Here is a 25757-nt window from a genome sequence, read left to right as displayed (position 1 = left end):
ATTTCTGGCTCCAGTATCTGTCACTTCCGAGAGCACATCACCTGTAATTCTTTTCTAAAAGATCAGGCTCTCTTAACCTCCCACTGTGTCCTAATAATCCATAAGCACAGGGGACACCCCGATATTTGTTTCCTCAACTCCTGGGCTGCCGTCATGATATCAAAACAATCATGCCCCATGAAAATTCATGCTGAGGTGTCATGGCAAGATCCTCTGCTACTTTGTAATTCTCATATTCAACATTTATTGATAGTTCAAAGTAGCAGAAAAGAAGAGGGGATGTTAGCTTCAAGCACTGGCTGGGCTCAGAGAGACTGTTTACTTTAGGTCAGAGAGAGTGAGTATTTATTGCAGAGAAGAAGGAACTAACAGAAAGTGAGCAAAGATTATGTGAAAGAAAATTAATGGAGACAGATTGCAGAGGAGGGAACCAGAGCTTAAATCTGTGATAGAAATAAGAAGCGAGCTTGGTGAAGGAGAGGCAGTATCTCCTCCGAGTCAGAAGAGAAGACGACAAGAACACAGGTAACTGCTGAGGTGATGAAGGTAACTGAGGGGTCCCAGCATAGACTTGGTTTCAGTAAAATGAGAGCAGGACAATTACATAGGGGTGGGGATTGGCGTGATGGAGAAAGTACTAAGGGACTTAAAAAAGAGACATACTTGTTCTGAAGAGAAGGAAACCAGAACTTTTCAAAGTCACAGAGCAGAAAAAGCAGCAGCTGTATTCTGCACAGCAGATATATACAGCCTTCACAACAGACTATCTCAAGGAAGCTGCAAGATGCCTGGAAAGTACGAAAATGATGTAAAGAAAGGTTCTGCTAAAAGTGACAATTTTGTAAAAACTGACTGGAGAGTGTGGCAAATGTTAATGGTGAAATATGGGGGATGGGTATAAGGAGGTTCACTATACTATTCTCTACTTTTGTGTACCTTTGGAAATGTTTATAATAAAAAATGTTTTTAAAAATTGCCTAGCCATCGTATGACCTCAGGAGCAATGGTTATCTTCCTCAGAAAGCTCAACAACTTGCCAGAACTTTCCAGAAGGTTTTAGGAATTTCAGAGACACAATTGCATACGGATACATACACTCTAGAGGACTGCAAAATTCAATGACAGGGAGGCAAAAAAAGTTTCTCGTTGACGAGGATTTGTCCCAAATTTGTTCTAAGGAGTGAGAAACACAAGTGAGCATTAAAATTAGGCTAAGTGTGTCAGGCGTGACAAACAGGGCCAGAAGATGAAAGCGATGAGGACAAGTATTTCAACTAAGCATATGCCTGAAGAACAATATTATAAAACTTGCTTCATCTCCAGAACTTCCTCTAAGTGTTTTCTTCTCTCGGCCCGAATGTTGGTCAAATGAGTTTCCTTCTCTGCCAGTGACTGCTGAGTGCATGACATCGTCGCGTTCATGGACTCCAGCTCCTGTTTTACCTTCTCCATGGCCATCAGTAACTCCTCCACCTACGATCAATACAGAAAAGACAGAAACTGCGCATCTGGGTCAGGTATAGTCAGAGGAGCTGGGCAGTGGGCAACGCCTGGGTCCACAGAATTGAATACACACCCATCAAAAATTCTGTACTCTCGCAGGATCAGACATAAATGGCAGTGAAAGAAATACATCTCTCATCTTCCCTCCACTATAATTCTTCTCAGTTTAGGTCCAAAAAACCCTCATTTTCTTTTTGACAAATGTAAGGGCATCAGAAGTAACAGTGTGCCAGAAACAATCCCTTCTAAGGAATTTATTTGGAAACAGTCCAGAAACTTCCATGGAAACAACAATACAATGCAGATAAAAATATAAGGAACAAAATCATAATAAATATTTCTAGAACGATTTTAGGAAATAAAAGCCATAAACCTGACTAATACCAGATGCAGAATAAACATAAATGAGTCATTTTTATTCGTTCAAACTAAGATTCTTCTGTTTATACCATTACAAACAATCTCTTGTTAAAGAAACAGCTAGAATTCAATCGGATAATTTCCTGCTCTAAAGCTACGTAGGTAGAGATTTTCTGAGGAAGGCAGGAAGAAAAGAAAAAAAATATATGACCAGATAGAGAAAAGACAGACGCTTTTAAAAGACCTGTAAAGGACTTCCCTGGTGGCGCCGCCCGCGAGGACCGGGACGGCCGTCCGCGCCGCCCTCCCTCCCTCCCTCCCCGGCCGCCGAGGCGAACCGCGGACAGGCCGCTGGCGGGGTCTCCCGGGCCGTGCGGGCAGCCCGAGGGCCTCCGGGCGGGAAGCCCACCTGTCCGCGGGCGCCAGGCTCCTCGGGGCGGCCCGCCCCGGGCTCTGCGTGACTGGCCCCCTGAAGCAGCGGCGGAGGCGGCGGCCCACTGTTTGCGCCGCACCGCCTCCTACGGCAAGAGGGAGGAGACAGACGCCGCCTGCCCGGCGCCTGCCGTGTGCGCGTGTGCGCCCGCGCCGGCCCGCAGCCCAGAGCCCAAGCCAGCCAGCCCCCAGCCCCGCGCCCGCCAGCCTCACCTACGGCTCCGCCCTCCCCGGCGGCACGCTTCCGGGACCCAGCCAGGGCAGTGAGGAGGAGCGGGCGGAGGAGAGCCGAGGGGCCTAGCGCCAGCGACGGGCGGGAAGCTCCAGGCGCCGCCCGACCCCGAGCTGCCGCCACCGCGGCCGTCTCACCCTGCTCAGGGCTGCCGCTGCCGCTGCCGTTGCTGCCCGGGCGCCGTCGCCGCCGTCGCCGCCGCCACCACTACCGCCGCCGCCGCCGCCACCACAGCCACATCTCGGCCCGGGCGCCCGACGTCACCGCGCCCCGCCCCCTGCGCGATTTCCCAGTCCCGCCCCGGGCCGACGTCAGCGCGAGCCCCGCCCCCGCTTCTCCCGGGAGCGCGACTCGGGCGCGCGCGGGCCTCGGGCACTTTCCGGGGGCTGGCGGGCGGGCCGGACGGCCGTCCCGGTCCTCGGGGGCGGCAGCTGGCCCGGCGTCGGGCTCCCCAGTTTCTGGTACCGAAGCGCAGACGGGTTTCCTTGTCGGAGCCACGCACCGTTAATGTAAGGCTGTAGGTAAGCTATGGCTGCACTAAGAAAGTAAGAGTGATTTGAATCGTGTTTATTCCCAGCTGGCAATTGTTTTATCAGTAACTCTAAACGCCCCTGAGAGCAGTTGAGTCACCGCCAGCGTCCACTCCCTCGTGGCCCCACTGTCACTCTCCCGTCCCTCGTCGGGGTTCTCGTCCCTTCATTCGTCACCTCATCCCCATCCCGCCCAGCGTCCCCCGGCCTGCTGTACAGTCGCCCCCTTCCGTAGGGTCCGCACGCGGCCGCCGCTGTCAGGACCGCTGCCGGGGGACGCTGGGTCCTGCCAAATGAAGCATCCTAAAGTGTTTCATTTTCTCGGGCACCCGACTTCACTCAGGAATAAGCCAGCTTCCTTTGACTGTTTCTCACGATCCTTCTTCTCTGACTGCTGATCCGCTCGTTCTGCTGCTCCCCAGCGGTGTGGTGAGATGAAGGGAAAGCAAAGTGGACTCATCTTATCTTTCTGGTTTCCATTCTGCCGGTGTCTACGTGTGTGACCTTGGGAAAGTCCCATTACTCCTGGGTCCTGCTTTCCGTAACTGTAAAAGGGGGTGTGAACGAGATGTCTCAGATCTATCCCATCCCTGAAATGTGGGGATCTGAAGAGTGTGAGGTACTAAGCCTTGTTATTCATGCACGGGAGTACTGTCAATATCACAGACTCAGAAATTTTTTTGGTTTCTTTTTTGTCATTCCACTGTTCTTTTTTCTTATTTCCTACTCTGCCCCACATATCTTTTTTTAAACCTACACTTAGGATTTTTTTTTTTTTAATTAAAACTGGCTGAGTGCATGCATTCGTTGCCTCTTCTTCCTGGAACCCCATTAAAATGCTAATAAAGGAATGAAAAATGATACAAACCCGTACAAAACAGAAAATGGGAAGGGAGCCACCAAGAGTTGTTTTTCTTTTTTTTCCCCTAAATTTACACACAAAGTGAGTGAGGTCTGATTAAACAAAATGGAAGAAACCATAATGTGGAATAGGCATGGGGGTGGGGTACTGTAGGTGAAGAAGGAGGCCTACCTGCCAGAAGTGATTTAGAGAAATTGAAATTTGGAGACACTGACAAGACAGAGCAAGAGTGAGAAGCAGGGCTGAAAACAAGGACACTAAATAAAGGTCTCTATGTAGAACAGCAGAACCCTCCCTATACCTCAGATACAATAGCTAGGCATTTTATCCCAGGCTAAGAGTCAAGCTTTTTCATCATCTCTGGGGAGCATTTAATGACTAAGAGTAAAACATTCTTTATTCTGGCACAATAGCCAGTTTCCTACCCACTCACCCTAGAGTGAAGTTGTGCAAGTTGGCAAGACCCTCCCAAGTTCTAAAGATGCGTCATCAGCATCCAACTACTTCATCTTAAATATGAACGGACAACCAGGGACTGTTAGGTGTTTAAGGGAAGTCTCCAACTTGGGGCTGGGGAAGGGAGGGAGAGGATAAGGAGAAAATGTGACCACAGAGGAAAAAGAAACTTCAGAGAACTTAAAAATATGCTCACAAACTTTTATTACAGCTATGAAACAAGGATAATGTACTCAGATAAGTAACAACCCAAGAACAAAAAGTAAGTCTTGAAATTAGAAATAGGAAAATGCCAAAATTATAAATTCACTGGAAGTGTTGAAAGGTAAAGTCCGTGCAATTTTAAGGAGAATAGAAGAAATACGCAAAGAGATGGAAATTGCAAGAGAAAATATAAGAAAAATAAAGAGTCAATCCAACAGGACTAATATTACAAGAGAAAAAGAAAAGAGAGTAAATAAAAGATGGAAAATTACCCCAAAAATAATGGAACAAAATTTCCCAGAGCTGAAAATGTCCATTAGTGGAGAGCAAAAACAACTTTGTGAAATGTTAAAACTCTAAAGCTAAAGAGAAAATCCTGAATTTCCAAAGGAAAAATGTGACCCATAGGGACCTCCCTGGTGGTCCAGTGGTAAAGAATCTGCCTTCCAACGCAGGGGACGCAGGTTCAATCCCTGGTCAGGGAACTAAGATCCCACATGCTGTGGAGCAACTAAGCCGGTGTGCCTCAGCTAGAGCCCACATGCCACAAACTACAGAGCCCACGCGCTCTGGAACCCATGCACCACAACCAGAGAGAGAGAAAACCTGCACACCACAACTAGAGAGAAGCCCGCGCACCACAGAAAAAAGCCCGCACACCTAAAGGAAAGATCCCGAGTGCCGCAACTAAGACCCGACGCAGCCAAAAAAAAAAAAAAAGTGACCCGTAAAAGAGTAAGACTCACATTGCAATTAGAATTCCTACCAGCAACACTAGATATGAGAAGATAACAATGACCTTCAAGTTTCTGAGGGAAATATTTCTTGAACTTCAAATTCTAAGAATTTTTTTATTAAAAAAAAACCTCTATTCCTAGCTGAATTATCATTAAGAGAGCAAAATGAAAACATTTTCAGATATGCAGAGACTCATAAAGTCAAACTCCCACATAGGCTTTTTTTCAAAATTTAAAGATGAGGTAGAAATGAGGTTTCTGACAGCATCACTATCCAGGATTCACTAGATCTAATTCAGTAGTAAAGGGAAGTCCCAAGAGCTAGGCTAGATTCGGATGGAAGGATAGGAGTTCTGGGAGAGAATTCAACTGAATAATTACTATGATAAAAAGCTTAGAAAAGGCGGGTTTCTGGTGTTCAACTTTTAGACCAAACCTGTTAATAAATTATAATCTTGCTGTAGTTAAAGCAGAGTTTATAAATTATACCAATGTTGACAACATAAAGGTAAAAATACAGCTGACAGTTTAAGATGTGAAACATAGGAAAGGTAGAGGTAACGGGAAAAGCACTCAAGAGACGATGTGTGTAGTTGGTAGAATAAGAAGCGGTTGCTAAAGTGTACTGTTAGAAGTAGGAAAAGTGCCCAGTGGAGGAGCAAGGAATTATTAGGCTTACTGAGAGGATAGGAAGACATGAGGTACAGGGTTTATAATTAAGCTAAATCGTCATCAAGAAATAATAGAAGACTTAATATCGTTAAAATAAGCAGTACTTCTCCATTTGTTCTGCACATTCTTTGCAATCCTATCAAAAATCCCAGCTGCCTTTTTTTATTTCTAGAAATTGACAAGCAGATTCTAAAATTCACATGGCAATGCAAGGGACTCAGAATAGCCAAAAGAATCTTGAAAAAAAAAAAAAGTTAAAAAACACTCATTCTTCCTGCTTTCAAAACTGACTACAAAACTACAATAATCAAGATAGTGTGTTGTACCAGAATAATGATAGACGTATATATCATGGAAAAGAATTGAGACTTCAGAAATAACCCACACATTTATGGACAGTTGATTCACTGGGAAAATAATAGTCTTTTCAACAAAGGGTGCTGGGACAGTTGTATAACCACATGCAAAAGAATGAAATTGGACCCCTACCTCACAAACGCAAAAATTAATTAAAGGAACTTCCCTGGTGGCGCAGTGGTTAAGAATCCGCCTGCCAAGGCAGGGGACATGGGTTCAACCCATGGTCCAGGAAGACCCCACATGCCACGGAGCAACTAAGCCTGTGTGCCACAACTATTGAGCCTGCGCTCTAGAGCCCACGAGCCACAACTACTGAGCCTGCGTGCCACAACTACTGAAGCCCGCGTGCCTAGAGCCTGTGCTCCGCAACAAGAGAAGCCACCGCATTGAGAAGCCCACGCACCGCACCGAAGAGTACCCCCGCTCACCGCAGCTAGAGAAAGCCCGCGCGCAGCAGTGAAGACCCAACGCAGCCAAAATTAATTAAATTTTTAAAAAATTAATTCAAAATGGATCATAGACCTAAATATAAATGCTAAAACGATAATACTCTTAGAAAAAAACAGGTGTAAACCTTCATGACCTTGGATTAGGCAATAGTTTCTTAGCTCTGAAGCCAAAACCGTAAGTGACAAAATTTTAAAATTGGACTCCATCAAAATCGAATATACAAAACTTTTGTATGTTCAGCTTTAAAAAGTATGGTGAGCCTTGAAGACATTATGCCAAATGAAATAACGCAATCACAAAAGGACTGTATATTGTATGATTTCATTTATATGAGGTACCTAGAATAGTAAAATTCATAGAGACAGAAAGCAGAAGGGTGGTTGCCAGGGGTTGGAGGAAGGCAGATGGCCATTTGCAGGCCAACCAAACCTGCCAACACCTTGATCTTGGATGTCTGGCCTCCAGAAATGTGTAAAATAAATTTCTGTTGTTTATGCTGCCCAGTCTGTGATATTTTGTTACGGCAGCCTCACCAGACTAATACAGATTTTGGTACTGAGAAGTGGGGTACTACTGTAACAAATACCTTAAAAATGTGGAAGGGGCTTTGGAAGTGGGTAATGAGTGGAGGGGAAGATTTTTGAGGTGCATGTTAGGAAAAGCCTAGATTGCCTTGAAGAGAGACTCTTGGTAGAAATGTAAACGTTAAAAGGTGACTGTAGTGAGATCTCAGAAATGAGGAGCGTGTTACTGGAAACTGGAGGAAAGGTGACCCTTACTATAAAGTGGCAGAGAACTTGGCCAAACTGTTTCCTAGTGTTCTGTGGAAGGTAGAAATTAAAAGTGATAAACTGTGATATTTAGCTGCAGAGATTTCTAAGCAAAGTGTTGGTGGTGCGGCCTGATTTCTTCTTACTGCTTATAGTATGCAGGAGGTGAGAGATAAATTAAAGGAGTTGTTAAGCAGAAAGGAACCAGAACCTAAAGATTTGGAAAATTCTTAGCCTATCTGCAATATTGTAACTTGCAAGAAATATATACTGGTGAGCATTTTGTAATATGTTTAAATGTCAAATCACTGTGTTGTACACCTGAAACTAACATGTACATATCATACAATACATCAACTATACTTCAATTAAAAAAAAGAAATATACATTTGGTCATTCAGATGACCAAAATATATCTCATATTTGGTCTTCATCCAAGGTTCTTGACTCACAGCTCCCAAAACCCTCGGAATTTCCTGAGGGATAAGACCAATGGGAACTTCTCTTGTCATAATGTTTGGTCTCTACTCCTCAGTTCCTGAAATCACTTTCAGAGTCATAAAGGTAAAATGGATGTCTCGTTATTTGTAACAAGCCCCTTTCTACCACAACAGGATTTATGTTAATGAGGTGACTTTTGGAAAGCCCTAAGTATGGAGGCTGGTCAGCAAAGAACCCAACCATGAATACAGGATTGGAACTTTCAGTCCCACCCCCTGACCTCCAGTGAGGGAAGAGAGGCTAGAGGTTGAATCAGTTGCCAATGACCAGTGATTTGATCAATCATGTCTATGTAATGAAGACTCCACAACACTCAAAAGGGCAAGGCTCAGAGAGCTTCCGGTTGGTGAACACCTGGATAAGTGGGGAGAGTGACACACCAGGAGAGGGCGTGGAAGCTCTGCGCCCTTTGCCCATACCTTGCCCTATGCATCTCTTCCATCTGGCTCTTCCTTTTATAATATCCTTTTATAACAAACCAGTCATCCAGTATGTAAAAATGTTTCTCTAAGTTCTATGAGCCACTCTGGGAAATTAATCAAACCCAAGAAGGGGGTCATAAGAACCTTTGATTTATAGCCATCAGTCAGAAGTACAGTTCACAACCTGGGCTTTCAATTGGCATCCTGAGTTGGGAGAGATTGTTGGAACCTCCAGTTTGTGGCCAGATGGTCAGAAGCACAGGTAACAACCTGGCTTGCACCTGGCATCCTGAGAGGGCAAGAGGGGTGTACAGCAGTCTTGTGGGACTGAGCACTTAACCTGCAGAACCTGATGCTGTCTCTGGGTAGATAGTGTCAGAATTGAGCTGAGATGCAGGACACCCAGCTGGTACCCAGAGACTTGCTCCTTGGTGATGTTGGGAAACCACCCCAACTCCTCACGTGTTGGAATTAGGTGTAGAACCCAATTACTATCCATATTACAAAAAAAGAAGAAGTATGTTCTGGAGAATACATCCAGGGTGTAGCTGGACAGTCATTTGATAAAGAGGTCATGGGTGCAACTCATGGATTTAATCAGTCATCTCATAAGTAACCAGGAATAGAAATAAGATTATACCAGTAGAAACACTGCCAGTCTGGACTAAGGGGCATAGAGACAACAAAATGGAGGAATACTGTCAGACTTCTGGGAGTCTACAGGACAGGACAATAGAGCTATCTGGCTGCCAATTCACATCACCCTTCAAGAAAAGTGAGAAATGACACCAAAAGTGATTCAGAGATCAACAGGGCTGCTACTCCAGCCATCAGCCCAGAGAGTACAGGTCTGGGGGGCAAACTGTCTCCTTGGTTTCAGTGGAGCCTGCTACCAACCAGTGCCTCGGGAATAAAGCTGATGCCCAGGGCTGAGGGGGTGGAGCTGCCACCCAGGGCCAAGGGGATGAGGTTGCCACCCCAGTGGGCCTGGAGGGCAGAGCATTGAGCCCAAAAGGATTACTCTTGAGCCTTAAAATCTAATGAAATGTTCCTTGCTGGGTTTTGTACTCGCTTTGGACCCATTTCCCTTTCTTCTTCCTGATTTCTCTCTTTTAGGATAGAATATCTCTCTATGCCTGTCTCACCAGTGTATTTTGGAACCACATAACTTGTCTGATGTCGCAGGCTCACAGATGGCAAGGAATTTTGCCTTCGAGTGAATCATATCTCAAGTCTCAACCATACCTGATGATATTCAGGTGAGACTTTGCACTTAGAGTTGATGCTGGAATGGGTTAAGACTTTGGGATGTGAGTGAATGTGTTTACCTGTGAGAAGGACAAGAATTTTGGGTATCCAGAGGGCAGAATGTTTTGGACTGAGCTGCGTTCTCCCAAAATTTATGTGTGGAAGCCCTACCCCACAATGTGACTATATTTGGAGACAGGGCTTTTAAAGAGCTGGTTATGGTTAAATGAGGTCATATACAGTCTGTGGTATTTTGTTATGGCAGCCCTAGTAGACTAATTCAGACACCACCAGGAAAGTGAGAAGACAATACACAGAATGGGAAAAAAATTTGCAACCACATATCTGATATTATATCCAGAATATGTAAATAGTTCTTACAACTCAACAATAAAAAGACAACCCATTAAAAAATGGGTACAGGATTTGAATAGATATTTCTCCAGAGAAGATATATAAATAGCCAATAAGTACATGAAAAGATGCTCAACATCATCAGTCATTAGGGAAATGCAAATCGAAACCACAGTGAGAAACCACACCCACTAGGATGGCCATAATCAAAGAGAGTGTAACTGTTAGTGAGGATTTAGAGAAATCAGAACCCTCATACACACCTGGTGGAAATGTAAAATGGTGTAGTCACTTTGTAAAACAGTCTGACAGTTCCTTGAAATGTTAAATATAGAGTTACCATAAGACCCAGCGATTCTACTCCTAGCTATATACCTAAAAGAATTTAAAATATCCACACAAAACCACAAACTTTTGTATATGAATATTATAGCAGCATTATTCATAATAGCTGGACAGTGGAAACTAAATCATGAATAAGTTCAAAAAAAATAATAATTTTTAACAAATTGCTGACCTGCAAGAAAGTAAAGGAATTGCCCTCAAAGACTCAGTGGCTTATAAACAGCAAATATTTATTTCTAAGTTAGTTGGGATTTGACAGCTGGAGGGAGGGGCAGTCAGCTGCTGTGCTATGCTCGAGGTACGAATCAGTTCCACACATCTCCCATTCAAGGAACCAGACTAAAGGAGCAGTAGTCACCTGGGTTGTATTTTCCTCATGATGGAAAACAAGCACACAAGAGGCTAAGCCACAGAATCACTTGAAGGCTCTGCTCAGGTGTGTCACATGTCCTGTGTGCTCGCACTTCATTAACCAAAGCAAGTCACACAGCCAGGTCCAACATAATGGTGCGGGAAAGTATACTCCTTTCATGGAGTAGAGGAAAGGAAGAAAAAAGGGAAGGAAAAAGACATGCCTTTCCCTTTAAGAAAACTTCCTAAAAAATTGTGCACACCACTTCCTTTTATATCCCATGGTAAGAGCTTAGTTCATGGTCATTCCTTGCTGAAGGGCAAATTGGAAATATAGACTTTATTGTGGATGGTCATGTACCCAGTTAAAATTAAGAAGTTATATTACTAAAATAAGGAGAAAATGACTATTGAGAGACGACTATCAATCTGCCACAAACTTCTAAAACAATTAACTGATATTTAAAAACTTAACAGGGACTGCCCTGGTGGTGCAGTGGTTAAGAACCTGCCTGCCAATGTAGGGGACACGGGTTCCAGCCCTGGTCCAGGAAGATCCCACATGGTGAGGAGCAACTAAGGCCGTGAGCCACAACTACTGAGCCCGCGTGCCACAACTACTGAAGCCCGCGTGCCTATAGCCTGTGCTCTGCAGCAAGAGACGCCGCCGCAATGAGAAGCCCACGCACCGCAACAAAGAGTAGCCCCTGCTCGCTGCAACTAGAGAAAACCCATGCGCAGCAACGAAGACCCAACGCAGCCAAAAATAAATAAATGAAATAAATAAATGTATAAACAAATAAATAAAGACAGGGAGGATAGAAAAGGCAGTCTCCTACTTTAGATCTACTTAGAGTCCCTTAAGGAGAATCTAGAGAAAGGAGGTAAGCATCTGTTCATATAATGGGTTCATATAATGGGTGAGGACTTTCCAAACCAATAAGAGACATAAATCTGTAGATGAGGAATCACTAAGAACAGGACCAGTAAAAAGAAATCCAATCTAGATACAGTGTAGTGAAACCGAGAACATAAAAGGCAACACATCTAAAAGTCAGTTGCATTAGTTTCCCAGGTCTGCTGTAACAAAGTGCCAGAAACTGAATGGCTTAACATCACAGGAATTTATATAGTCTCACAGTTCTAGAGGCTGGAAATCCAAACTCCAGGTTGTCATCAGGGTCTTGGTCCCTGTGAAGGAGAGGGGAGAACCCTTCCCTCCCCTCCCTAGTTTCTGGTGATTTGCGGCAGTCCTTGGCATTCCTTAGCTTGCATCTGCAGCGCTTCAGTGCCTGCCTCCCCATCACATGGCATTCCCCTTTTGAGTGTCTGTGTCTCTCTTCCTCTTCTGATAAGGCACCCAGTTATATTGGATTAAGGGCCCACCCTTTTCCAGTACGGCCTTATCTTAACTAATGGTGTCCACAGTGACGCTCTTTCAAAATAAGGTCATGTTCTTAGGCACTGGGGATTAGGGCTTTAACCTATCTTTCTGAGGAATACAATTCAACCCATAACATGAGACAAATAAATGTCAGCTTACTTACAAAGGAACAGTAATTGACTGACGACAAACTTATGAACACACAAGGGAAGCTGGAAGACAGAATAATCTCTCCAAGTGCTGAGAGACAATAACTGTCATCTCACAATTGTGTACCCAGTAACACTAATTTATAAGATCAAGGACAAAATAAAGACATTTTCAAGTAAACAAAAGCACATGGTTTATTACCAATTGATGTTCATTAAAGGAAAATCTTCATTTCCTTTGATACTTCAAAGGAAAATAATCCTGCAGATGAGGATCCAGAGGCATACACAGCTGCAGTCTGTGCCAACAAAAGGGGTACAGGGGGACTTAAAGGGGCCAAAGCTAAAAACAGAATCTGACTACCAAGTGGGAAGCATGTCCGCACTGATAGGAACCCAGGGTTTTTCTTCCCACTGGGGGTCTCACGATCATTAACCATCTGTGTCAGCAAAATGCAGTCTTCCAGGTTTCATATCAGATGGAGGCAAGGGTAAAAGTTGATAGGAAACTTGCATGACTTGGGTGCATTCCTGTGAGTGGGCTATAGCTCAGTCATGCAAAAAGGGGAGGGGTAGGACTGTGGGCCTAAGACGGGGCTGACAAAATGGATTCAGTGCGGTTCAGCCACACAGCATCACTGGGGACCATGACAAGAGCAGTTTATTCAGGTGGTTGAGTTGAAAGTTTGATTAATTGGTTCAAGAGAGAGTGGGATGGGTGGAAGTACAAGTTGTGAGTATTAGCAATTCTTTAGAGAATTTCTGTTATAAACAGGAGTGGGGAAATATGAGGTCAACATTATGTTCCCCTGTACCTTTCTCCTATTCCCAAATTCCACCTGACGTCATCCACTTCTGGTCACTTCTGGTTTGGGATACTTGTACGTGGAGGCATACTGGCTGGTATAATAGTTTGGGATTCCCCCTTTATTACCTATTTTATTTGTATAATGAGAAGATAACTAAACTTACATATTAAGTGTTAAGTATCTCTTACAGCATTTTAACTCCAAAATTGCAGAGAGGAGTATGAGAATAGTTTTTTAATCATTATTTCACCATACACAATATTATCTAACTTTACCTCTTTTTTTTTTTTTTTTGTACATGGATGACCACAACAAAAGCAACAATGATTGCAATTACCAAACATGAAACACACTCATACTATGTCATAATATTGACATTCAGTCCAGTAATCCTCCACTGTAACAGCTCCTTTACTTTGCAGTGAAAATTGATTTGTATATTCTTTGCCTCTGAGTCCTTCTGGGATTTTTTTTTTTTTTTAAATTCAGACAGAAAGTCACAAAAATTATACTCATCCTCATCAGCTCACTCAGTCCCATGTAATTAATTTTTTTTTCATCTTGATCTTTTGTTAGCACTTTTATGAGTTCATCAGTTTTTCATTAGAGTTCTGAAAATGCTTATTCATTCAGTTCAGCAGTACAGTCAGTTACCAGAAACCTGTACTTGTCAGAGTCTTTTCCATGAATTTCTTGAAGATGAAACCCTTTTATAGGAACATATTTGCAAAATCATCAGAGTACACCCAGAACTGTCTGTAAATGACAAAAGACTTAAAAATGACCACGGTTAAAGATTTGATGAAAGTTCATAATAATGCAGTTGACAAGAGAATTAGTTATTTCTGAGATATACATTTTAAAGTAATAACTAGGATTATTACTTATAACATTATACCAGAACATATAAGATTTTTAGAAATTTCATGTAATGTCTGAAACATTTATATTAACATATTTCCATACATATTTCCATACAAATACAAATATAAGATTTTTAGAAATTTCATGTAATGTCTGAAACATTTATATTAACATATTTCCATACAAATAACCCAATGAAAGTTTAGTATTAGTTGTTTTGTTTGTTTTTTTATACTGCAGGTTCTTATTAGGCATCAATTTTATACACATCAGTGTATACATGTCAATCCCAATACCCAATTCAGCACACCACCATCCCCATCTCACCGCAGTTTTCCCCCCTTGGTGTCCATATGTCCATTCTCTACATCTGTGTCTCAACTTCTGCCCTGAAAACACACTACTATATATAAAATAGATAAACAACAAAGTCCAACTGTATAGCACAGGGAACTATATTCAATATCCTATAACAAACCATAAAGGAAAAAAAATTTTTTTTAATAAAGGGCATCTAAAATCTTACACATTCAAGAACACGCTTCTAATTTCTACCCCCAAACCTGCTCTTCCCACATGTTCCCCATCTCAGTAGGTGGCAGCTCCATCCTTCCTGTTACTCAGACCAAATGTTGGAGTCCTCCTTAATTCCTCTGTCTTACACATCACATTCAATTACACTGTAGTTAATAAATCCTGTCAGATCTGCCTTCAGATTCTGTCCAGAATCCAACCGCTTTCATCACCCCTGTCATCACCATGCTGACCCAACCCACCATCGTTTCTTGCCTGTATTATTTCAGTAGTTTCCTGACTGCTCTCCACTTTCTCCCCCACCATCCTTTTAAAAGCTAGATCATAATTATGTCACCTTCTTGCTCAGAACCCTCCAGTCTCACTCAGAGTAAAAGCCAGTTTCTTCTCATGGCCTGTAACTCCTCTAAGAGATTTGGTCCTCTCCAACTCTGCCCTTGCCTGCTACTCGCCCTCTAGCTCAGGCTGCCCCAGCTGCACTGACCTACTTGCTGTTCTTCAGTCATGCCAAGCATGCTCCCACGTCAAGACCTGCCCCTTCTGATGGGCACAGTCTTCTGCCACAGAGCTTCCAGGCTTGATTCCTCACTTCCTTCAAGTCCCCGATGTCACCACCCTGAAGCCATCCCTGCTCCTCTCCGTACTCCCTGCCCTCCTCGCTGTTTTAGTTTTCTCCATCTAACATGCTATACATGTGTATTTATATACATGGATCTACTATGCTTCTTTATTTATTTTCTGTCTCCCCCACAGAAATGTAAGTTCTGTGAGGGAAGGGACTTTCTTTTTTTCCCTGTTTTACCCCTAGTGCTTGGAACCTAGTAGGCACTTGGGGGGAAAAATGCTGAATGAGTAAATGAATGAGCAAACAATATTATTAAAAAAAAAAAAAAAAGCTGACTGCCTGATGACCAGACTGCAGCCGTGACACAAACTGCTCCATCTTTTTTTTTTTTTTAACAGAAACCATTCTATTTATTTATTTATTTTATTTATTTATTTTTGGCTGCGTTGGGTTTTAGTAGAGGCACGCGGGATCTTTCTTTGCAGCGCATGGGCTTCTCTCTAGTTGTGGCACAGGGGTTCCAGAGCGCGCAGCCTCAGTAGTTGCGGCATGCAGACTTAGTTGCCCTGCTGTGTCTGGGATCTTAGTTCCCTGATCAGGGATCGAACCCACGTCCCCTGCATTGGAAGGTGGACTCTTAACCACGGGACCACCAGGGAAGTCCCAGCAAACAATATTGAACATTCAGTTTGCTTCAAGCTTTGTGTGTACAAGGCTTTGTGCATTTTCTTTCCGTGTTTTATGATTAATACCTTTAATGAATAATTATCAAAATGAGATTATTGAATAGGAAGGTAAAGGCATTTTTTGGCTTTTAATAAAAATAATCAAATTGTTTTCCAAAATATTTAAACCAGTTATGTAGAGGGCACCAGTTATATGATGGTCCTGCTAGGCAGTCTACGTTTAAACTTTTCCATAAATTTTATAGGAAAGACTAGAAAAATTGATTATTTTTCCATATTTATTTATAGCCATCAATAGTACTGTTACTTTTTTCTTTTCAGTTTTTTTTTTTTTTAACTTTGGGTTTATTTATTTATTTTTGGCTGTGTTGGGTCTTCGTTTCTGTGCGAGGGCTTTCTCTAGTTGCGGCAAGTGGGGGCCCCTCTTCATCGCGGTGCGTGGGCCTCTCATTATCGCGGCCTCTCTTGTCGCGGAGCACAGGCTCCAGACGCGCAGGCTCAGTAGTTGTGGCTCAAGGGCCCAGCTGCTCCGCGGCATGTGGGATCTTCCCAGACCAGGGTTCTAACCCGTGTCCCCTGCATTGGCAGGCAAATTCTCAACCACTGTGCCACCAGGGAAGCCCTCTTTTCAGTTTTATTGAGATATAATTGACATACAGCACTGTATAAGTTTAAAGTGTACAGCATAATGATTTGATTTACATACATCGTGAAATGATTATCACAATAAGCTTAGTGAACATCCATCACTATATGTAGATACAAAAATTAAAGAAAAAGAAAAATTTTTTCCTTTTGATGAGAACATCAATGTATTTTTAAATAAATTAATTAATGTAATATAAATATTACTTTAAAAAATTAAAATCTCACCCACAGGCTTTCTTTTTTTTTTATTCTTTTTTTTTTTTATTATCAGTCATCAATTTTATACACATCAGTGTATACATGTCAATCCCAATCGCCCAATTCAGCACACCACCATCCCCACCCCACCGAGGTTTTCCCCCCTTGGTGTCCATACGTTTGTTCTCTGCGTCTGTGTCTCAACTTCTGCCCTGCAACCCGGTTCATCTGTACCATTTTTCTAGGCTCCACATACATGCGTTAATATACGATATTTGTTTTTCTCTTTCTGACTTACTTCACTCTGTATGACAGTCTCTAGATCCATCCACGTCTCAACAAACGACTCAATTTCGTTCCTTTTTATGGCTGAGTAATATTCCATTGTATATATGTACCACAACTTCTTTATCCATTCGTCTGTTGATGGGCATTTAGGTTGCTTCCATGACCTGGCTATTGTAAATAGTGCTGCAGTGAACATTGGGGTGCATGTGTCTTTTTGAATTACGGTTTTCTCTGGGTATATGCCCAGTAGTGGGATTGCTGGGTCATATGGTAATTCTATTTTTAGTTTTTTAAGGAACCTCCATATTGTTCTCCATAGTGGCTGTATCAATTTACATTCCCACCAACAGTGCAAGAGGGTTCCCTTTTCTCCACACCCTCTCCAGCATTTGTTGTTTGTAGATTTTCTGATGATGCCCATTCTAACTGGTGTGAGATGATACCTCATTGTAGTTTTGATTTGCATTTCTCTAATAATTAGTGATGTTGAGCACCTTTTCATGTGCTTCTTGGCCATCTGTATGTCTTCTTTGGAGAAATGTATGTTTAGGTCTTCTGCCCATTTTTGGATTGGGTTGTTTGTTTCTTTGATATTGAGCTGAATGAGCTGTTTATATATTTTGGAGATTAATCCTTTGTCCGTTGATTCATTTGCAAATATTTTCTCCCATCCTGAGGGTTGTCTTTTCATCTTGTTTATGGTTTCCTTTGCTGTGCAAAAGCTTTGAAGTTTCATTAGGTCCCATTTGTTTATTTTTGTTTTTATTTCCATTACTCTAGGAGGTGGATCAAAAAAGATCTTGCTGTGATTTATGTCAAAGAGTGTTCTTCCTATGTTTCCCTCTCAGAGTTTTATAGTGTCCAGTCTTACATTTAGGTCTTGAATCCATTTTGAGTTTATTTTTGTGTACGGTGTTAGGGAGTATTCTAATTTCATTCTTTTACATGTAGCTGTCCAGTTTTCCCAGCACCACTTATTGAAGAGACTGTCTTTTCTTCATTGTATATCTTTGCCTCCTTTGTCATAGATTAGTTGACCATAGGTGCGTGGGTTTATCTCTGGGCTTTCTATCTTGTTCCATTGATCTATGTTTCTGTTTTTGTGCCAGTACCATATTGTCTTGATTACTGTAGCTTTGTAGTATAGTCTGAAGTCAGGGAGTCTGATTCCTCCAGCTCCATTTTTTTCCCTCAAGACTGCTTTGGCTCTTCGGGGTCTTTTGGTCTCCATACAAATTTTAAGATGATTTGTTCTAGTTCTATAAAAAATGCCATTGGTAATTTGATAGGGATTGCATTGAATCTGTAGATTGCTTTGGGTAGTATAGTCATTTTCACAATATTGATTCTTCCAATCCAAGAATTTGGTATATCTCTCCACCTGTTGGTATCATCTTTAATTTCTTTCATGAGTGTCTTCTAGTTTTCTGCATACAGGTCTTTTGTCTCCCTAGGTAGGTTTATTCCTAGGTATTTTATTCTTTTTGTTGCAATGGTAAATGGGAGTGTTTCCATAATTGCTCTTTCAGATTTTTCATCATTAGTGTATAGGAATGCAAGAGATTTCTGTGCACTAATTTTGTATCCTGCAACTTTACCAAATTCATTGATTAGCTCTAGTAGTTTCCTGGTGGCATCTTTAGGATTCCCTATGTATAATATCATGTCATCTGCAAAGAGTGACAGTTTTACTTCTTCTTTTCCAATTTGTATTCCTTTTATTTCTTTTTCTTCTCTGATTGCCGTGGCTAGGACTTCCAGAACTATGTTGAATAATAGTGGTGAGAGCGGACATCCTTGTCTCGTTCCCGATCTTAGAGGAAATGCTTTCAGTTTTTCACTGTTGAGAATGATGTTTGCCGTGGGTTTGTCGTATATGGCCTTTATTATGTTGAGGTAGGTTCCCTCTCTGCCCACTTTCTGGGGAGTTTTTATCAGAAATGGGTGTTGAATTTTGTCAAAAGCTTTTTCTGCATCTATTGAGATGATCATATGGTTTTTATCCTTCAATTTGTTAAGATGGTGTATCACATTGATTGATTTGCGTACATTGAAGAATCCTTGCATCCCTGGGATAAATCCCACTTGATCGTGGTGTATGATCCTTTTAACGTGTTGTTGGATTCTGTTTGCTCGTATTTTGTTGAGGATTTTTGCATCTATATTCATCAGTGATATTGGTCTGTAATTTTCTTTTTTTGTAGTGTCTTTGTCTGGTTTTGGGATCAGGGTGATGGTGGCCTCATAGAATGAGTTTGGGAGTGTTCCTTCCTCTGCAATTTTTTGGAAGAGTTTGAGAAGGATGGGTGTTAGCTCTTCTCTAAATGTTTGTTAGAATTCACCTGTGAAGCCATCTGGTCCTGGACTTTTGTTTGTTGGAAGATTTTTAATCACAGTTTCAATTTCATTGCTTGTGATTGGTCTGTTCATATTTTCTGTTTCTTCCTGGTTCAGTCTTGGAAGGTTATACCTTTCTAAGAATTTGTCCATTTCTTCCAGGTTGTCCATTTTATTGGCATAAAGTTGCTTGTAGTAGTCTCTTAGGATGCTTTGTATTTCTGCAGTGTCTGTTGTAACCTCTCCTTTTTCATTTCTGATTTTATTGATTTGAGTCCTCTCCCTCTTTTTCTTGATGAGTCTGGCTAATGGCTTATCAATTTTGTTTATCTTCTCAAAGAACCAACTTTTAGTTTTATTGATCTTTGCTATTGTTTTCTTTGTTTCTATTTCATTTATTTCTGCTCTGATCTTTATGATTTCTTTCCTTCTGCTAACTTTGGGTTCTGTTTGTTCTTCTTTCTCTAGTTCCTTTAGGTGTAAGGTTAGATTGTTTACTTGAGATTTTTCTTGTTTCTTGAGGTAGGCTTGTATAGCTATAAACTTCCCTCTTAGAACCGCTTTTGCTGCATCCCATAGGTTTTGGGTCGTCGTGTTTTCATTGTCATTTGTCTCTAGGTATTTTTTTACTTCCTCTTTGATTTCTTCAGCGATCTCTTGGTTATTTAGTAACGTATTGTTTAGCCTCCATGTGTTTGTCTTTTTTACGTTTTTTTCCCTGTACTTCATTTCTAATCTCATAGGGTTGTGGTCAGAAAAGATGCTTGATATGATTTCAATTTTCTTAAATTTACTGAGGCTTGATTTGTGACCCAAGATGTGATCTATCCTGGAGAATGTTCCGTGCGCACTTGAGAAGAACGTGTAATCTGCTGTTTTTGGATGGAATGTCCTATAAATATCAATTAAATCTTTCTGGTCTATTGTGTCATTTAAAGTTTCTGTTTCCTTATTTATTTTCATTTTGGATGATCTGTCCATTGGTGTAAGTGAGGTGTTAAAGTCCCCCACTATTATTGTGTTACTGTCGATTTCCTCTTTTATAGCTGTTAGCAGTTGCCTTACGTATTGAGTTGCTCCTATGTTGGGTGCATATATATTTATAATTGTTATATCTTCTTCTTGGATTGATCCCTTGATCATTATGTAGTGTCCTTCCTTGTCTCTTGTAACATTCTTTATTTTAAAGTCTATTTTATCTGATATGAGTATAGCTACTCCAGCTTTCTTTTGATTTCCATTTGCATGGAATATCTTTTTCCATCCCCTCACTTTCAGTCTTTATGTGTCCCTAGATCTGAAGTGGGTCTCTTGTAGACAGCATATATATGGGTCTTGTCTTTTTATCCATTCAGGAAGCCTGTGTCTTTTGGTTGGAGCATTTAATCCATTCACGTTTATGGTAATTATCGATATGTATGTTCCTATGACCATTTTCTTAATTGTTTTGGGTTTGTTTTTGTAGGTCCTTTTCTTGTCTTGTGTTTCTCACTTAGAGAAGTTCCTTTAGCATTTGTTGTAGAGCTGGTTTGGTGGTGCTGAATTCTCTTAGCTTTTGCTTGTCTGTAAAGCTTTTGATTTCTCCATCCAATCTGAATGACATCCTTGCCGGGTAGAGTAATCTTGGTTGTAGGTTCTTCCCTTTCATCACTTTAAGTATATCATGCCACTCCCTTCTGGCTTGTAGAGTTTCTTCTGAGAAATCAGCTGTTAACGTTATGGGAGTTCCTTTGTATGTTATTTGTCGTTTTTCCCTTGCTGCTTTCAATAATTTTTCTTGGTCTTTAATTTTTGCCAATTTGATCACTATGTGTCTTGGCATGTTTCTCCTTGGGTTTTTCCTGTATGGGACTCTCTGCGCTTCCTGGACTTGGGTGGCTATTTCCTTTCCCATGTTAGGGAAATTTTCGAGTATAATCTCTTCACATATTTTCTCTGGTCCTTTCTCTCTCTCATCTCCTTCTGGGACCCCTATGATGCGAATGTTGTTGCGTTTAATGTTGTCCCAGAGGTCTCTTAGGCTGTCTTCATTTCTTTTCATTCTTTTTTCTTTAGTGTGTTCCGCAGCAGTGAATTTCACCATTCTGTCTTCCAGGTCACTTATCTGTTCTTCTGCCTCAATTATTCTGTTATTGATTCCTTCTAGTGTAGTTTTCATTTCAGTTATTGTATTGTTCATCTCTGTTTGTTCTTTAATTCTTCTAGGTCTTTGTTAAACATTTCTTGCAACTTCTCGATCTTTGCCTCCATTCTTATTCCGAGGTCCTGGATCATCTTCACTATCATTATTCTGAATTCTTCTTCTGGAAGGTTGCCTATCTCCACTTCATTTAGTTGTTTTTCTGGGGTTTTATCTCGTTCCTTCATCTGGTATATAGCCCTCTGCCTTTTCATCTTGTCTGTCTTTCTGTGAATGTGGTTTTTGTTCCACAGGGTGCAGGATTATAGTTTTTCTTGCTTCTGCTGTCTGCCCTCTGGTGGTTGAGTCTATCTAAGAGGCTTGATGGGAGGATCTGATGGTGGGTAGAGCTGACTGTTGCTGTGGTGGTCAGAGCTCAGTAAAACTTTAATCCACTTGACTGTTGATGGGTGGGGCTGGGTTCCCTCCCTGTTGGTTGTTTTGCCTGAGGAAACCCAACACTGGAGCCTACCTGGGCTCTTTGGTGGGGCTAATAACAGATTCTGGGAGGGCTCACGCCAAGGAGTACTTCCCAGAACTTCCGCTGCCAGTGTCACCATCCCCATGGTGAAACAGAGCCACCCCCTGCCTCTGCAGGAGACCCCCCAACACTAGCAGGTAGGTCTAGTCCAGTCTCCCCCGGGGTCACCGCTCCTTCCCCTGGGTCCCGATGCGCACACTATTTTGTGTGTGCCCTCCAATAGTGGGGTCTCTGTTTCCCCCAATCCCGTCGAAGTCCCGCAATCTATTCCCACTAGGTTTCAAAGTCTGATTCTCTATGAATTCCTCCTCCTGTTGCCGGACCCCCAGGTTGGGAAGCCCGACGTGGGGCTCAGAACCTTCACTCCAGTGGGTGGACTTCTGTGGTATAAGTGTTCGCCAGTCTGTGAGTCACCCACCCACCAGTTATGGGATTTGATTTTACTCTGATTGCGCCCCTCCTACCGTCTCATTGTGGCTTCTCCTTTGTCTTTGGATGCGGGGTATCCTTTTTGGTGTGTTCCAGTGTCTTCCTGTCGAATACCGTCCAGCAGCTAGTTGTGATTCCGGTGTTCTCGCAGAGGGAGTGAGAGCACATCCTTCTACTCTGCCATCTTGGTTCCTCCCATTGTTTACATTTTTATTTTCTCTTCCTGTTGTCTATAAACATAATTCCACATAGCTTCAATATAATTTGCCATTCTTATCTTTTCATACTAAATTTCAATTTTATGATTCATAGTTATACTTTTTAACATTGGATTCAGAAGGTTTCATTGAGTTGGTCCATTTTTTAAATTGGTGAAAAATTGGAAATAACCTAAAATAAACTATTGTAAACATCTTCATAAATACAACTTTTCTTTTTCTACTTAAAGATGTATGTTTTTGATTCTCCATTAATGAACTTGCTTGGACAATAGTGTATTAAATAGAAGTTGTTAAGAGTGTTTATGAAGTCAAAAAAAAAGCTTATGAATTGTCTGCCAATTGTTATTTCAAGACAGTGATATTTTAATAATGAAATAGTACATACAAAGAAGTTAAGATTTGTGGTATCACACTAATTACTTATTGTTATTAAAAATTTATATGATATGTAAAGCATTCTTAAAATAGCTAAGTTGCCTTTTGCTATAATATTAGAAATGGAAACATATATAAATAAAACATGTCTATGTAAAACATATTAGGAATTCTGTAATATTAGTACCTGGTGGTATATAATACGGTATCATGGAATGAGAATACAATTAAAAAAATTTTTTTTTTATTTAGCGTGATTAAACAAAGTGGAAATGTAACTGAAGTATACAAGCTCATTGAGGTAATTTAAGAGTAATTTTATTTCTTGGTCTATTTTTTGTATTTGCCTCAGTTATTTGGAGACACAGAGGTAAGCCAAATCAATAGCTGGGTATATACTTAGATCCAGGTGAGTATAGGGGTAAGATAACGGTGTGAATTGTGTCACATTTATATTGTAGTTATGTATGCCTAAAAAAGATGGGAACTTTTATTAGAAATTTTTTTTTATCTCCTAACACAGAAAGTATAATTAAAAAAATTTTTAATACAAATGTATTTGCATTAATTTCTGAAAGTAAAGGAAGGGTATACACATACAAACCACATGCATACAGACATTTTTTTTCGAGGGTAATTAAGTTAAAAAACAAAATAAAATAGCACAAAATGAACTGAGCTCCTATATATTTTTAAGAGGCATGTTAAATCACACAGGATCATGTGGTGATTATCAATAAGCTACACTCTATGAAATATTTATCCTATATTACCACATACACTCTATTTTACACTCCATCCTAATGCTGCTAAAATGTAGAAAGCAGCAGCATAGCACAGGGAGATCAGCTCGGTGCTTTGCGATGACCTAGAGGGGTGGGATAGGGAGGGTGGGAGGGAGGCTCAAGAGGGAGGGGATATGGGGACATGTGTATGCATATGGCTGATTCGCTTTGTTGTGCAACAGAACCTAACGCAGAATTGTGAAGCAATTATACTCCAATAAAGATCTGTTAAAATAAATAAATAAAATAACATGAAATATAATAGATTTGAGTGATAAATATAACCATTTTAACCTATGATGTTTGTTTTCAGTAAATTCAAATTAAATATTAAATGTGAATTTTAATATATGGCTTGTTCTAAATAAAATATTAACACGTAGGTCTAGTTTTTGCAACCAAATATTTCATATAAAGATACTTGCCTCTTTACTACTGAAATATAGGATAAGTCTCCACATTTCACTCTTTTATCCAGTGGGTTTCATTTGTTTTTTTGTGTGTTTTCTATATGAAATCAAAGGAGCAGTGAAGGTTGACAGGCTTATAGGAGAGTAACATTGACTCACCTACCACCCAGCAACTTGCAGTCTTATAACTTTTATTGTTTTTACATAGAAAAATTCATCTTAAATTGAAATTTTGGTCTAATTCTGAAGATTCTGTTTGGCAGAAGTCATGGGTGTACCTGTGTTTCACTATCCTTGAGATTCAGAAATGCCAAAGGTGTTCTAAGATTCAATAAACTTGAGTGTTTCTGCATGATACATAAAATGGATCATACTTTGGGATTTTTAAATTTATTTTTCCATTTCTGCACATCTCAATACTTTTGTTTTAGTTAAAATAACTTGTTACTGTAGAGAACTTATATTTTTTAAAAATGCTGGCTTATGTAAACCCTTTTTACAAAACGATCCTTTTTTTAATGGCCTTGGCATCATTGTCCAGTGCCTGTTTGATTCCTTTCAAACTGTACACTTTTGAGAGTTGCTCTGTAGACCTTTGGTGCATCTTGATTCCTTCTTTTGTGCTTTGTCAAACATAGGATTGGCCACAAAGAAACCTGTAAGTAATGGAAGGAAACACTCTGCTGGTAAAGAATGTTATGGTCCTGAACCTCTACCACCTGGTGTGTCTGGTTTCCTGCCGTGGCGTACTGCAGAACGTGCAAAAAGCAACAGGTAATGTGTTTGCATTCCCTGTCTTTTTCAGTCGTTCAGAATTCTTTATTTTGGAACTTCCATTACGTGGGCGGTCTCTGGTGCTTTCTATAGAGGAAAGAAGATAACTCACACATGGCTTCTGCCTAATGAGCCGTCTAAGGAAGAAAAACAGAAAGTAATTGGGAGTTTCAAGTTGTTTCTCAAGTGTCACAACAGAGGTAACCCCGTGGGAGTCATGAGGAGATTAAAATTATCTCCAATTGTGCAGGTGAGAAAAGTTTCACTAAAGGCAGGTGTAGTTGAGCCAAGCCCTACAGCACAGAAGTAGGAATTTGGATATGTACAAATGGGAAAAAAGACATTTTAGGCATGGGAAGTAGTTTAATGCAGAATGGATGAGAAATCTGCATTAGACCTATTCTAAATCAACTGGCTTATTAACTCAGTAAATCAGATTTAGTGAGTCAAACTAGCTTTAGCTGATTACTTATCCAGGGGATAGCTGTTCATAGTAATTTTTGTCATAGAACAGTAAATAAAATTGTTGAGTTATAGCTTTAGGCTTGCTAAGTGAAATAGATTGCTCTAGATGATTTTCACGTGACTTACTTGGTAGTATTCACGAAATTGGGGGTTAACAATTGCTTAAGAAAACAAAGAGAACTGATTTTAAATAGTACTTGAAGGAGTTACTGTGTAAAGTATCTGTTCAGTAGCTCATGTTAAATGGATGTTTATAATCCCTATTGGACAACCAACTAATTTTTTGCAAACGGTAATGTGAATTGCTGTTGCATAAACTATACTGTTGAATCCCCAGTCTTTGCACTTGAGTTTAACAACTCTGTGGTTTCCTATCTTCTTGGTGAG

At 40.9% G+C, this 25757-nt stretch overlaps 1 protein-coding gene across 1 annotated transcript in view; it reads left to right on the top strand.

Annotated features, from left to right (window-relative positions):
* Positions 1-1420: 1420 nt before the first annotated feature.
* Positions 1421-25757, top strand: part of LOC309623509 (uncharacterized protein) — a gene marked incomplete at its 5' end in the record, with an annotated part of 39669 nt that continues 15332 nt past the window's right edge. Inside the window, 3 exons of the mRNA XM_082380454.1 lie at positions 1421-1517; positions 2564-3036; positions 24937-25155. Of these exons, the coding sequence (XP_082236580.1) occupies positions 1421-1517; positions 2564-3036; positions 24937-25155 (789 nt within the window). The remainder of the gene's footprint in view (positions 1518-2563; positions 3037-24936; positions 25156-25757) is intronic.

Source organism: Balaenoptera borealis, assembly GCF_965194805.1.
Source record: "Balaenoptera borealis genome assembly, chromosome: 2".
NCBI classification, from domain to species: Eukaryota; Metazoa; Chordata; class Mammalia; order Artiodactyla; family Balaenopteridae; genus Balaenoptera; species Balaenoptera borealis.
The sequence above is the reverse complement of the archived record's forward strand: the minus strand, read 5'-3'. Positions and strand labels throughout refer to the sequence as shown.